The 15,442-nt window shown below is 38.1% G+C and overlaps 2 protein-coding genes across 2 annotated transcripts; one reads left to right on the top strand and one right to left on the bottom strand.

The window, feature by feature from the left end:
* The first annotated feature begins 617 nt into the window (after positions 1-617).
* Positions 618-3,743, top strand: LOC126370365 (glutathione S-transferase 1-1-like). The gene is made up of 4 exons (XM_050015202.1): positions 618-755; positions 1,493-1,693; positions 2,599-2,804; positions 3,118-3,743. Exons 1-4 carry the CDS (start codon positions 618-620, stop codon positions 3,554-3,556), a joined length of 984 nt encoding a protein of 327 aa, XP_049871159.1. The 3' UTR covers positions 3,557-3,743.
* Positions 3,744-3,802: 59 nt separating this feature from the next.
* LOC126370301 (glutathione S-transferase 1-1-like) lies at positions 3,803-14,713 on the bottom strand. The gene is made up of 5 exons (XM_050015150.1): positions 14,557-14,713; positions 10,999-11,143; positions 7,506-7,706; positions 5,347-5,552; positions 3,803-4,161 (listed from the first exon to the last, which is right to left on the bottom strand). The coding sequence occupies exons 2-5, from the start codon at positions 11,137-11,139 to the stop codon at positions 4,059-4,061; spliced, it is 651 nt and encodes a 216-aa protein (XP_049871107.1). The 5' UTR covers positions 11,140-11,143; positions 14,557-14,713; the 3' UTR covers positions 3,803-4,058.
* Positions 14,714-15,442: the final 729 nt, after the last annotated feature.

The raw sequence follows: 15,442 nt of genomic DNA, 5'->3' as shown, positions 1-15,442 counted from the left end.
GTGGAATTGGAAGTCGGAAAATTCATGAATTTTTTTCAGTATTTTTGATTATTTTCAGATCCATACTTTTGCGACGGAAAATTTCACTTGATATTAACTCAGAATAATGGTCTGAATCATCCCTCAAAGTTTTCTTTACGATGTCAGTAACACCCTGTTAAATTTATTTATTTTCCTATTTAGGTTTCATTCCTGACCATGCATAGAAAAACATTCACGAGAAATGCGTTTCGGAGGTATGTAACCTAACCTGTAGTTATTGGGCTGAGTTTCCCTTCGCGGGTTGAAGGGTCAGATAGTCAGTCGCTTCTATAAAATACCAGACCTGTCAAATCTTCAGGGTAGGTAAGCGGGCCCTGCGAAAAACGGGATAACGCTAGGAAAATGATGATGTTCAGGAATTAAAGGAAAACTGGGAATATCTATGATCTACCTACCTTCAGGTTTCGGACCTCTTCAGAGTTCAGACACGTCTTGTTCCGATGACATACGTCACCACCACAAAAATATCAAAAAATGTAAACAATAACAAACTCTATCTCATAATTTTCATCTTCCCTAATCACCATGACTCGCCGACGGAACAAAATGAAGAACCTTTGCTGAAGACCATTAAAATGATAGAGCTGTATTACTCTCTAGGGTCTCCGCCGTGTGGATTGGTGCTTATGGTGCTGGCAGCTTTAAATATAACTTGCAACCATCATCTAGTTGATATGATTAACAAGGATCAACTGAAACCGGAGTTTGTGAAGGTATTGTGATCAGAAGCCGCCTTCTAGGCAAGCGTGCATTATTTTTTTGATGAAAGTGGTCTTCTTCTATCGTGTGGATTTCTTCTACTATAGGGTTATTATTGAGCTGCCACATGCCCCAGACATGGCTCAGGTAACGACTACTTGCATCAGTAAGTAGTAACCTGGCTTAACGTGCCTGCAGCACGGATCATCTTACTTTTGCACAATTAGTGTTCAGCCTGTAATGTCTTAAACAAACTTGGGGTAACTGATTTGTGAATATATGAGGCCAACGAGATTCGAACCCAGGACCTCCGGATCGTAAGCCTAACGGTGAACCCTGTGGCGCAACCAGTGAACCACAGAGGCCGTCACAGAAAGCGCCTATAGATACGGTCACGACTATTAATATGGTATACATTTTGAAACCATGTCACATTAACTTTTTTGATAAATTAAACCGTCATTAAATGTCAAATATGATAGTGCGACAGGGTTCTGAAGTGGATACATGATATTGCTCATGACTGTACACAGGCGCTTTCGCGCAACTCACATTCCCGAGAAATGCATTTTCGGAGGGATGTGACCTAACTTGTATTGGGCTGGTTTTCCCTTTACGGGTTGGAAGGTCAGACAGGCAGTCGCTTCTGTAAAAAACTGGACCTGTCAAATCAGGTTAGGTAAGTGGACCCTGTGAAAAACGGGATAATTAATTCTAGGAAGATGATGAGACGGTACAATTCAAATTTCAGCTGAATCCTCAACACACGGTTCCCACAATAGTGGATGATGAGTTCGTTTTATGGGAGTCCAGGGCCATAGCCAGATATCTGGTCAACAAGTACAGCGAAGGCCACCCTCTATACCCTAAAGACCCGAAGCAGAGAGCGTTGATTGACCAACGCTTGGACTTCGATTTGGGAACTCTGAACCCCAGTTTTACGCAGTATTTTGTAAGTATACGAATACTTTTGTTGGAAATGGGAATACCTTTGGCCTACAAAACGATGGAAAGACTATCTGGGTCCCTTTCCTTGCTTTCTTTCCTCACTTCTTTTTGGTATCTGGATGCCTTTGAAGAGGAATTATTATGGCAAAACATCTGTCTGGATAAGGAACTGTGGAAGATGAGAGGGTCTTTGCTCACTGCTGAGCACCTCCCCCCTCTTTCCCCCTACGTGTGCCAAAGACCAATGACGCCGTCTACTAAGTACTATTCGCATTTATTTAAGTACCTACTAAGACAATAAATAATAAACCAGTAAATAACCCAAGCAACTATAAGCAAGGCTGACTACATTATAATGATGCGATGACCTATACACACACGCACACACGCACGCTATTATACGCTATTATATAAGTGGTAAGTACCTAGTATTTACCCGTCTACACTACCTATTTCACATTATTTTGTTTCACTGACTAGACTATAAAACAATTACTTACTCTTTGCAAAGCGACATGACTTGCAAATTCACTTTCAATATCATTTTTTTATTCGCAAATAGGGTTGTACAGATGTTAATTTTGATGTCGCTTTTAACCTGTTTAGCTTATAAAATCTATAGCATGCAAAAGTTTAAAAACTAAAACACGACTACGGAAAATCACACTCTTAAAAGTATGAAACAATAAATTGGCAGATATGTTTCTCTGATTACTTGTGGCTCTGCCCACCCCATTTGGGATTACGGGCGTGAGTTTATGTATGTATGTATGTATGTTTCTCTGAAATTCTCCCGTATAGTGATGTTTAAAAGATGTCGTACCGTGTACGGCTATAATAATTCACGCCGCGTGGCGCGAGAAATGACTGCATAAGTCTGTATTTTAAAAAAATAGATGTCTTTTCTAGTACCCACCTCTACTCACCGGCGCGCCGCCGAAGGTCGCTCAGCTGAAGAAGTTGGAGGAATCATTGAAGTACCTGGATACCTTCCTGGAGGGTAACGAGTACGTCACGGGACCTGAACTGACCCTCGCTGACCTCGCTTTGGTGGTCACCGTCTCCTTGATAGCTGCTGCTGGCGTAGACCTTGACCCCTTCTCTAATGTCAAGAGGTAAGTCGGTAGCTGCGTTTTTTGTCGAGTTTTGCATCCGTATTCTAAGATGTTTACTGGAAACTTCCGCAACTCGGCGAGTATTCTGCTAGGTATTTTAAGTTGACGTTTTCGTCCTCGACTTAAGGACGTTACCCACTGGAGTCGGCCTCTATGGTCCAGTGGTTGAGCGTTGTCCTGTCCTGGGTTCGAATTCCGATAGGGACATGTCACAAAAAACACTTTAGTGTGGCTAAGACATTACAGGCTGATCACCTGGTCGTCCGAAAGTAAGACTGTTATGTTATTACGTTTAAATGGAATCTTTTTTCAGGTGGTGGGAATCCATAAAGAACACCTTTCCAGGATACAAGGTATTCGACCTAAAATGCATGAAAGAGTTCACTAAACTGATAGCCGAGTTTAAAAAAGTAAAATCGCAGTTGGCGCGCAGTCAATCAGGGCCGGGGATGTCAAATATAAGTGATGTCAACTATGTAACTCAACCGAGCAGGTGGCCTATAAGTCAGTCTGCGTTGCTGAACCGAATGTGCTTGCTTGTGCATCAGATCCACGTACCAGAAGATCCCCACTTCAAGCTCATCAAGCCGGAAAATGACTCGTCAATTGACAGCTCCCTAAACGGTCAATCGGAGATCCTTCAAGCTCGTAGGCTGTCCAATGGGAATTTCATATTTCATACACAATCCAATCCTGGAGTTTCTACTTTTAACACTGCTAAAATACCAATTCGGCCTCCGACTAAGAAATGAATGATACTTAATTTGGAACGCTCTATTCTCGAATCCCTATTCCAAAAAAGTATTGCCTATAGGATACTAATTGCTGGTGAGTTCGGAGGTTAGGTAAGTAGTCGCTTCTGTAAAAATTCGCACCTTTAAATAATTCCAAGTCAGGTTAAGCGGACCCTAAGTTGAGAGGCATAAACTTTAGCAAGATGATCATGTGCTTTTTAGCCTATTTAAACGCTTATAAATGTAAAAATGAAATCTCAAATAAACATTTTAAATAATTTTATTGTGTTGTGACTTACATCTAACTTATAATAAAACAGTAACAGAAATTAGAATTTGAAAATCAGTGTGAGAACAAAGGTGAGATTGGAAATACGACTTCATATTTTTGAAATTGGAACAAAGTCCTGGGCCGTACTAAGTGAGCGTTTATCGCTCCTGCTATTAATCGCCTACAGATTTTGTAGTGAAAAACTTGAGTTGCTAATTGCACCCCCTCTTGCGACAATGGTAGGTGATGTTACTTCTTCATCATGCTGTTGACCAGGCCCTTGAAAGCCTCCAAGCCTTTCTCGTTGGCCTCTTGGTATCCTGGGGCTGTCGACTTCACTGTCTCATACCATCTGTAACAATGAAACGACGCATTATAACACTTACGTTTTAATTTAGATATATATTTTATTAAATTAATATGGGAAATAACTTTTCACTTTTTCGCGTTAATGTTATGCATAACGAGTAGAATATTGTCTTCTTATAAAATATTTAAATTAAGGATGGGAAAATGGCATGTGAATTGCTGCGGGAATATTCTAGATTATTGTACACATAACAAATAAGTCATAACAATGAAATATATTATAAAAGGTGAGGCTATATGGTTGAGTGATGGAGTTTTTGTTACAATATATATTTAAGATCTTCTGTGTATCACTCCCTTTATTTAAGAGCTGCGCTCTTGTCGGTGGAGTAATCGCCTCCATTTTCATTACTCCATAGATAGGGAGTGTAGAACGGTGGTTGCCCCAATCGCCTTCCGTTCCGCAGTACACCGACCAATTTCTCAATCGGTGATGTTCTAGCTAGAGCCCTATCAGAATTCATTTCCTCGGCCTCCAACCAGTACTGATACCGCTGCTGCCCGGCATCAGGGCTTTTGTCTCTAGAGCGAATAAATTTTATTTCATTTCATTTCTCTTAATCTCGCCCACACAACCATGTATGGTAGGAAAAATCATGGGTTTCAGAGGACGAGTGGGCATGCGCGTATGACAGTGATTTGATTACGCATTGTGATGATATAACCTTTTTATCGATCGAGTTATTTGTAGTCCTCTGTGGTCCAGTGGTTGAGCATTGGACTCACGATCCGGAGGCCCCGGGTTCGAATCCCGGTGGGAAGATATCACAAAAATCACTTTGTGATCCCTAGTTGGGTTAGGACGTTACAGGCTGATCAGCTGATTGTCCGAAAGTAAGACGATCCGTGCTTCGGAAGGCACGTTAAACCGTTCCGGTTACTATTTACTGATGTATGTGAGTAATTGTTACATGAGCTATGTCAGGGGCCTTTGGCGGCTCAATAATAACCCTGACACCAGGGTTGATGAGCCTGGTATTCCACCTTACAGCCTACACGATAAGAAGAAGATTTGTAGTCAACACTTTAGAAAAACATGCAAACAGCGCACATTAAAGTTACGTAGGTATTACCTGGAAACAGTTTCAAATTTTTCCCTGCTAACAACATTAAGTTAATTACCTAACCACCATGAAATTAATTACTTTTTTTATTATGCTTAGCTCACCTCTTGACGTTGGAGTATTTCTTGAAGTCGACATCGGAGGCTTCGAAGCTGGACACCGAGGCGACCAGGCTGAGGTCGGCGAGGGTCAGGGTGGGCCCGGCGACGTACTTCTGGCCGTCCAGGAATGTGTCCAACAGCTTCAGAGCATCCTCGATCTTAGCCAACTTTTCCTTATCAGCCGGCGCGCCGCCGAACACTTGTGGGTACTGAAAAATGTGTTTATGTAATAATCTTCTCCTACTTATCATGTGGGTTGTGAGGTAGAATACCAACCTCATTAACCCTGGGGTTATAATTGAGCCGCCAAAGGCAACATAATAAATATATAAGGGTGTAATAATATAAGACACATATATATCTTTGCCTCCTCTTTTCACTCCTTTAGGGGAAGAATTTCGAAAAATACCTCTTAGTAGGCACCTACCTCCTGAAAGGAAGCCGAAATTTGAGACTTTTAGAGCTTGTAGTTTCTGAGATTTTGTGATGAGTGAGTGAGGCAGTCAGTAAGTCAGTTATCTTTCGCTTTTATATGTAACGATGTGTATAGGAGACAGAGATACTTTATTGAGAACAAAGAAAATACAAAAAATATAATAAGAAATACACAAAAAGCGGTCTTATTTCATTCAGTGAATGCTATCTACGTGGATAAACGTCAAACCGCTTATTGGTCAAAGCCTTTCGATAAAAGCCCCATGCCGTGGGCACTGATACCTATTTTTAATGGATTCATTTTATAGTATGATGTTGAAAAATAGATATTTTAGAGCTAACAGAGAGAGACTACTACAGTTACTCTACTATTAGGTACTAATAGCACCGATCTCCATCAACAGTCACGAACGCAATTTATTTATAGGTGGGCGAAAGTATTTATACAAAACCATATTATCGTAATACCATCAGCGTTGGTTTTAGGTCAACCTTGATATTTACATTTATACAAAAGTACTTCAATGGAAGGGTTTCAACCATGAATCAGTTAGATGAAGATATAAAACCATAGTCATGCTACTTCACAAGCTATTTTCAGACAAAAAAATTAACCGTCTGGCACAATTAAGGTCAATAGCAATGGTTGTTCATTACAAAATACATTAATCACTTCTATAGACGTAAAACCATTAAGAATACAAACGTAAGCAACGTACGAACATTCCAAAGCTGAATACTTAGGGATTGCTTCGCCACTTAGGTACTTGGCCTAGGGAGAACCTATCCGGCGAATACTTAGTATGTTTTTTGATAGCTTTTTCATTTACTTAGTAGTTTACATATAACGTAAGTAGCCTTATGCGTCCCACATGCTGGGCACAGGCCTGCCCTCAATCAACCGAAGGAGGTAGGGGTCTAGTACCCCGGGACCGAAGCACAGAACTTTTTAAATTTATAAGGTTGATAGTTGAAACACATTAACATAAACAGCCTATAGCCTATATGAAGCTGAGTGATAGAGTGAGGAAACAGTGTGATTAGACAGATATGTGGTGTAAAAGACGATATAGTGACTAGGATTGAGAAGGGAATGTTAGGTTGGTTTGGACACGTAGAGCGGATGAAGGATAATAGAATTGCAAAAGCGGTATATAAAGCGAAAGTTGATGGTAGGGCTGGCAGAGGAAGATCGAGAAGGACTTACGATGACCAAATTGGAGATGTCCTTAGAAAAGGTTCAATACGATCTACTCTGAACCGGCGTGCGTGTATGAAGCGATTGATGAATGTGGAGGAAGCAAGAGTTTGTGTGTCGGGATCGAAGCAAATGGAATTCTATAGTCTCTGCTTACCCCGGTGGGAAATAGGCGTGAGTTTATGTATGTGTATGTATGTAAACAGTCTATATACGACCCACTGCTGGGCACAGGCCTCCCCTCAATCAACCGGAGGGGGTATGGAGCATACTCTACCACGCTGCTCCACTGTGGGTTGGTGGAGGTGATTTTTTTTACGGCTAATAGCCGGGACCAATGGCTTAACGTGCTCTCCGAAGCACGGAATCGTCTTACTTTGATAATATCGTCACTATCGTATTAGTATTTAAAAGATGTGATGTTAAGCTCTTTGTCATTTCTTCTATGTTTTTTCTCCTTAGCCATAACACCTTGCAAAATGACGTAGGAGTGAATATAATTGTTATTTTAGGTTAAATGAATACTTACGAAATAATCAGCGAATCTCTGGTACAGGGTGCCGATATCGAAGTACAGTCTCTGGTCCACCATGGCTCGACCCTTGGGGTCCTCAGGGTACAGGGCGGAGCCCTTGCCATACTTGTTGGCCAGATAGGTGATGATGGCGCGGGACTCCCACAGGGCGAAGCCGTCGTCGACTAAAGTTGGGACTGTGTGTTGAGGGTTCAGCTAGAAGGGAGATTTAAATCGTTAGATTGTACGAGTACTTAGTTGATATTCTTTCAATGTAAGTAAGTAGACATTTTTTAATTAGGTTGCTTATTTTGCAGTCTTTGTGCTAACAAAATGCAAGCGTATTTTCCTCTCTCGTAATGCGTATACATCTACGGGCTTGGGCTATGGGCTTTAGTCATAAGCAGAATTGTTTTGCGCTTTAGTCGTCTGAAGTAGCTTGTGGCTGTTCAATAATAACCCTGACATCGCCAAACGCCCCGCATTTTAGTAACTAACTATATTATAATATAGAAGTAGGTACCAACTCCGGAAATTTTTCAACGCTTTCAAAGTCAGTATCCGCGTGATACGATTAGTAATATAGTTATTACCATTACCTATAAAATATTATTACCAATACGTAAATAAATTGCCTACACATAGGTAGTTATAATGACCTTGTCAAATTCTTAAAAGTCTAGTAATTTGAAAGTAAAAAACTAGGAAACGTTTGTTTTATTTACAAAAAGGCTATGAGTCACGAATTCGTGTTTTTCCGACCCAGGTATAGATAGGCGCGGTAGTATTATTAAGAGATTAAACGAACACCTGTAATTGAAGTTCTATCTCAATTATACGAACCTCCTTGTTCGAAACGGTTAACAGTGTATCTATAGTTTACGATGATGCTGGAGCATAAGACTTAGACTATACACTGTAAACCGTCTCGAACAGGGAGCGAGTATAATTCACTAACTAAATATGCGAGTACAGTCATGAGCAATATAATGTACCCACTTTAGGACTCTGTCGCACTAACATATTTGACATTTAGTGCGACTTACAGTTCAATTTGTCAAAAAAGTTAATGTGACATGGTACCAAAATGTATACATACCTATTAATGCTCGTGACCTACGTGAATTGCGTAGTTAACGTACTCATGCAATGTAGGTAGGTACTTAATGTCTGCATAGTGCTAATTCTCATCAGATTCGGTCAAGCGGTTTTAACGTGAAAAGGCAAGAGATAGAAAGAGTTACTTTCATACTTATTAGTATGGATGGATGCAGTTTGACTCAACGAACGGTATCAGTCTCGGAACAGGTATTCAGGTAATTACGTGTTGTAACTGCAATCAACCGGTTCATGGAGATTTCGGTACTACGAGTAGCTGTCGGAGGAAGTGGGTTTTCGTCACGTTTCCATGGAACAGACAGATACTGGTTTTTTCTGTCGTGTAGATTAGGCTCATATTATATGGTATTGACTGCTTGGCCGGACTTGGAGAGCGTTCAGGGTCTGTGGGCTCTCATTCGTACATTCCTTACAGTCACTACACTAACATAAGTACCTTTACATAATTATTAGGACACTTTTAAAACAAGTGGTCGCTTTAATTAGGGCACTGTCCATACAATAATAATTAATCGTCAATAAAAAGCTTTTTAGATCCTATGTAGTTTAAAAATATTTTTTTATTCAAATCGTGTAGGGACAAAAATTTTAAGTAACTTGGTTGGTTGCCAACCGGATAATGCACACATTTGACAGAAAAAAATGTATCAAAGCAAGACTAAGTATTATACAGGGTGTTAGTGACATCGTAACGAATATTGAGGGGGATATTTCAGACTATGATTCTGAGTTGATATCAAGTGAAATTTCCTGTAGGAAAATTCATGAAATTTGTGTTTTTTTAATTATTTTCACTAAGAATCATGGTCTAAATCATCCCTCAAAGTTTTCGTTACGATGTCACTAACACCTAGTATTTTGTCCTTCGTCCTGCTTTGTTATGGTATATTCACCACAAAATATTCCTATAAATAACAGCATTAAGTACTTAGGTACCTGTTATAAATCACATTCTCACAATCTATATTAAGAATTACGTAATTTTATCAACAATGACTAGCATTATAATTACAACTTCGTTATCGTAGAAAAACATTATAAACCCATATTTGAACATCATCTTGAAAACTCAAAGATAAATATGAAATGATGCTATTCTCGTAGCAAAATCTTATTTGTTTATTGCTCTGGTAGATAATGGAAACAAATACCATGTCCCCATAAAAGTTCATCGCCCTTAAATTCCTACCGCAAAATTACGTCATTCAACAACTCTATTTGGCCTTGCATTCATGGCTATGCAACTTGTGCTGTGCCATAGAATGTACTTACACGTTAAAGTGGAATTTAGCTCTCAGTTTAAATCGTAAATAAGACTTATTGAGTCTGGTAACTCAACGGGAAATGCTGGCCGAATGCCAAGCAAGTCTCGTTACAACAGATAGGTACTTACCTAGTTAGGATATAGATTAAGAAAATTCTAGATAAAGCCATATTATAATTTTCACTGATATTTTTCGTAGAAAAGAACCTACCTATCTACTCTATATTTAAAAATGAAACTTAGGTAGGTAAGTTCTTATCTACGCAATGTAGGTACCTTACTCCTACCACAGAATCTTTATTCCGTGACAAAAGATCATATTTATTTTAATTTACATAAGTATTTTAATTTCCATTAGAAATAGGTACGTTGTTAGGTACTTACCTACTTAGACACCTATGTGAACGGAAACAAAAATAAATATTATGTTGGTATCTACGTAGGTTACCTATCTACTTATATCCTACATACCTATAAGGCGGCGCAAATTTTACTGAATAGGTACGGATCTGTTCTATGTCATCAATTGTTTTTATTATATCTAGGTAGGTATTTGACTACAAATTCTTCCTGAAAAATTTCCTGTAAGTAAGGAATATCCTGATGGTAACCAATCCCTTTAATAAACAATTTAATTATGTTATGAAAACTATTTATCCTCAGTACTAGGTAGGTACAATAACTTATATTTATGTGATTTATTTTCCTTGCTGCCACAAGTGATACCTAACCTACTATATAATTTGTAAATAACCTAATGAATAGGTATAATAAGTTGTTCTACAAATCCTCAAAACAATTTTATTAGTTTTATATTATTGTAGTTTTTTTTGTGGGGTTTCTGTTTCTGGCCTGAATCTGAGATAGGGGATAGGAATGATCGAGCATGTCAAAAGTCGATATCGATAAAATGTTGAACGAATTGTGAACTATTTTGTTGTAAATTGTAATACTTTTCGTATTAAGTATAATTTATGCGTACATATTTTATTTCTTTATATTAAAGTTTTAATACCTACCATTTACCTATCATTTTGTTTTGTATACTCAGTTTAAGGTATTTATTGTAAGTATGGTTCTTTGTAGCCTGAAATAAATGGTATATATATATATTAAACAGCTTACCTTCAAATATTCAGGTTTCAAGTGCTCGCCGTGGTGCAGGTCTACCAGCTTCAGGTTGAGGTTGATGTTGAGCGCACGCGCAGCCAGCAGCACGGTCCTGCACGGCGCGGAGCCCGGCACGTAGTACAGGTCGATGGTCATTGTGCTGTAACAAAAACGTTTATAATATAGGCCTAGTAAAAAATAATACGTTTTTCGGCGTCATTTCACATGATATACCTATAGTTAGACCAAGAAGAGCTTACATGGAACAGATTAAAGAGAAGGCGAACGTCGTGTCTTATAAGGAAGTGAAAGAATTGGTCTTTGATAGACAAGAATAGAGAATGCTACACCGACAAGAGCGTGGCTCTTGTGTGATCTCTCTGATGTGATGACATATAGTTGACTTTCGGATTTCTTTACTGAGTTGGAACAGTACCATATATTGTAGTTGGTTAGCGGACGATATTAATTGAGTATGAATGATTTCATCTATTTCTTCTTCCACTAACCCATACCCGTACCGTACCCGGAGGACATGGCGTAGATGTGCTCAGTACCCTCTCCGATGGAGAAGGGGATTCAATGAATCAATCAAAATATATATTTTATTGCACACTAACAAAACATATAAACATTTGTAAAACAAATGAAAACAGTATATATAGGCGGGATTCCTGTGTACGGTCACGAGTACTAATATGTATACACTTTGAAACCATGTCACATTAACTTATTTGACAAATTAAACCGTAAGTCTCATTAAATGTCAAATATGATAGCGCGACAGGGTTCTAAAGTGGGTACATGATATTGCTCATGACTGTACAGTATAAGTTAGGTGTGTACGTTACGAATGTCAACTCAACGTACCAACTGTTATATTCAATAAATATAGGCTTACACTATTAACTTAGCTGCCATAATGACAACCAGTATACGAATAGGTACAGTTTGAAGGCTTTGGCCATGGAATTTGATGAAAGTAAGGCTGCGACAATGAAATTGATAGAATTTAGCAATTACTTTCAACTTATATGCTTTATTGTTGTTGTAGACCATGACAATGATAATGAGAACTAGAGGCCATGACGCCATGTGCTGTAAATTAAAAAGTAATTAAAAATAATTTACAGTAGGTAGTATTATTGAACTAAAAAACTTATTTACGGTAGTATTACTTCGAATCAGATACAATTATTTCATTACCGACTGACACACATAATTAACATATACGATAAAATATACAACCGATTTGTCGATAGTACATATTTTACAATTCAGATATTGCTAGTAATTCTGTTAGCGAATCGCTAGAAATCTTAAAAAGAAAACCAAGGTTAAAAATACCGGATATCATCTACTAAGCATGCAAAAAATGCAAAAATCTTTAAAGTATACTGCAGAAAGATTAATGGGTGAGTCAGTATTATAATTAGCGTAATTTGTATTAGATACTGAAATATTTTATTTTTGAAGTGTTTTTTTCCGATAGGTAGTAAGTAGGTAGTCATCATCGAGGAGTTCGGTGGCGCAGCGCAGCGGTAAACGCGCTCGGTCTGCGATTGTTGAAGTTACGCAACTTTCGCAAAGGCCGGTCATAGGATGGGTGACCACAAAAAAAAAGTTTTCATCTCGAGCTCCTCCGTGCTTCGGAAGGCACGTTAAGCCGTTGGTCCCGGCTGCATTAGCAGTCGTTAATAACCATCAATCCGCACTGAGCCCGCGTGATGGTTTAAGGCCCGATCTCCCTATCCATCCATAGGGAAGGCCTGTGCCCCAGCAGTGGGGACGTTAATGGTCTGATGATGATGTTCGTGTTATTTAGTACTTGTGGATCACCTAGCCTTCGTATTAAGCACATTATTATATTCCGTCCAGTCCCTGAAGCACTTTAACCAGTAGATAATAAGAACTGAAATGTATTTATTATATTTATAATAAACTAACAAGAAACAACGTAGTATGCTGGCAGCTTTAACGTATAATTTATAGTAGGCACAACAACTATGGATGTTGAATATTAAAGGGCCATCCGATCGATAGTGGCATTAAGTTGGTATGTAATTGGAAAAACCACCACAAAACCTTCCAATAAGCTTTTATGTTTCATTAAACGAAAATAAACGGCTAAAAACCATTACTTTTGTGTTCTAAAAGCCTATGATTTTCATTGTTTACTTTATATAAATTATGTAGGTAAAATAACCTATAGGCTATGTATAAACATTTTTTTATAATTCGTAAGTTTTAAATTGTTACGTTACATTCCAAAAAGTCCAAAAAGTTTTTAGTTAATCATGTTTACTAAAAAAACATAACGGTTTTGGCTTGGTTGCTAGGGTCATTTTCTGTGTTCAAACAAACATTGTGGCCTTGGCAAGAAAATGGTGTTCAAATTGCTACTTGTAACAGACATTGAATAATATTGAAACTACACGTTCCGCTATTACGCCCGTTACCGTTGCGGTTTGTAGTTGTGTAAAAGATATTTGCATTTTTTTAGAGAGTTATGACTAAAGGCGGAAAATACTTACGAAACTAAACAATGTTATTTTCATTTAAGAAAAGTATGATAACTTGTTACCTAGGCACATATTATTTTCTTCTAACTGTAAGTAGATTAATTAAATAACTGGAAAATATGAGTAGAAGAGAATACCATCGCCACTTAGAATAAAAAGCCTAACTCAGATTATTCAGGTCTCCAGTGAAATAAAAATGAGTTAATAATAATAGTAATTTGACGCTAACCCCTAACGTATCTTGTCATCAATCACAGACGTGTGTTCACAATATCTAAAAAAACAGCATCCTATTTATGGACGACGCCGACCATAAAAACACCGGCCGGCGTTTGAAACAACATTCAAATATTCCTTTCATTCACGTCCTTGTTTAGTTTTATAATGATTTAATTTCCATAAATTTAAATTAAAATTGGCATTTTTCGTAAGGTCTTTTTATGTCCATGTACCGACATAGGGACTATGTGGGTAGTTGGTCAGTTGGTTAACAAACGAACGTTAATTACAGGTAAAATGACGTGTGGGAGGCTTAGGTATCTACACGTAGGTAGATAACGAATTTGTCATGGCATGCCAATCAATTTCAACTAACCAGTTTATTACTACCTTTCACTTCACAGTGGTACGATAGTTGGAAATGACCGAAACCATTGTTTTGACCCCGAATATAGAGCACTTTCGAAATTAAAGCTGCCTCGCGAGTAAAAGTCAGGTGAGATACTACAGAAACTGTTTTATTTACAGTCGGTAGAGGTACGCACAAACAATAAACTGTATCGTGCTAAATAAGTAGGGTGTAGTTCCTACCTACTTGATAATATTCCTCACGTAATACCGTATGTCATTTATACAGTAGGATTCTAATTGGCGTCTTAGTGTTCATAAACCATCCGTGCGTTTTTATTATCTTAATTCTTTATGCAATTAAGAACAACGAGCGTTTATAAAAACACAAAACTGTCGATAATATCGATAAAGTTTCCGAATATGTCACTGCACTATTTCCGGCAAAGAAATGTTAAAAAGTAAAAATAAAAAGTTAACTTACTTTTTTTAAGACAAAATCCGGGCACGAGCACAACTGGACGTTCAGCCAGCACGGAATTTAGTGACTGAATAACTGAGAGGAGGGAGGGCTTGCGTTTTATACTAAGTGAGGGACGCACGCATAGTCGCATGACACAGAACTACATCGTCTAGTTGTTGTAGGTTCTCAGACAAATCTCATGATGACTTGCGCATTTTTTCAGAGGACGGATGTTAACCGGACGATTGTTAACAGATCTGTAAGTAATGTTTTCATGATGAAATCGAATGTATTTTCGTCTTATCTGTACTTAAATACCTACCTACTTATTCACAACAATGAATAATGACTTGTGAAAAACGTTACCTACGAACTTAGTCATGAAAAAATGACTTTGATGATATCGATATTGAAAATGTTTCTGATTTTAAATATTACTTATTTAAAAAAATATACCTCAAAAAGAAAAAAATACATTAAAATCGGACTTGTCACCGGCAAATTTATACGAGGTTAGGTAGGTAGGAGGCTCCTGCTTTAGTGACTATTATCTGAAATATAGCTGAGGGCAAAAAAAATGTTTACGTTTTAGTTTGTTTGTTGTTCATGTTTTGAAAACATTTTGAAAGTCAGTCAACCTTTAAGGTAAAATAATGCAATAATCCTACATAGAGAGTCGGTCGAGGGCCTGTGCCCAGCAGTGGGACATAAAATATACTTTTTACACATTTAAACTCACGCCCAAAATCCCAAAGGGGGTGGGTAGAGGAAACACAATGAAATTGATCCGAGCGGAAACCAAACCCGGGATTTACAACGGTTTAATGTCAATATAGTATTTATCCATTACAATGAGTCCATTCATTCATACTGGGTACATTACATGTACTTACCTACCTTCAATCAA

Source organism: Pectinophora gossypiella, chromosome 10, assembly GCF_024362695.1.
Source record: "Pectinophora gossypiella chromosome 10, ilPecGoss1.1, whole genome shotgun sequence".
Taxonomy (NCBI): Eukaryota; Metazoa; Arthropoda; class Insecta; order Lepidoptera; family Gelechiidae; genus Pectinophora; species Pectinophora gossypiella.
This window is presented reverse-complemented; position numbering and strand designations above follow the sequence as displayed.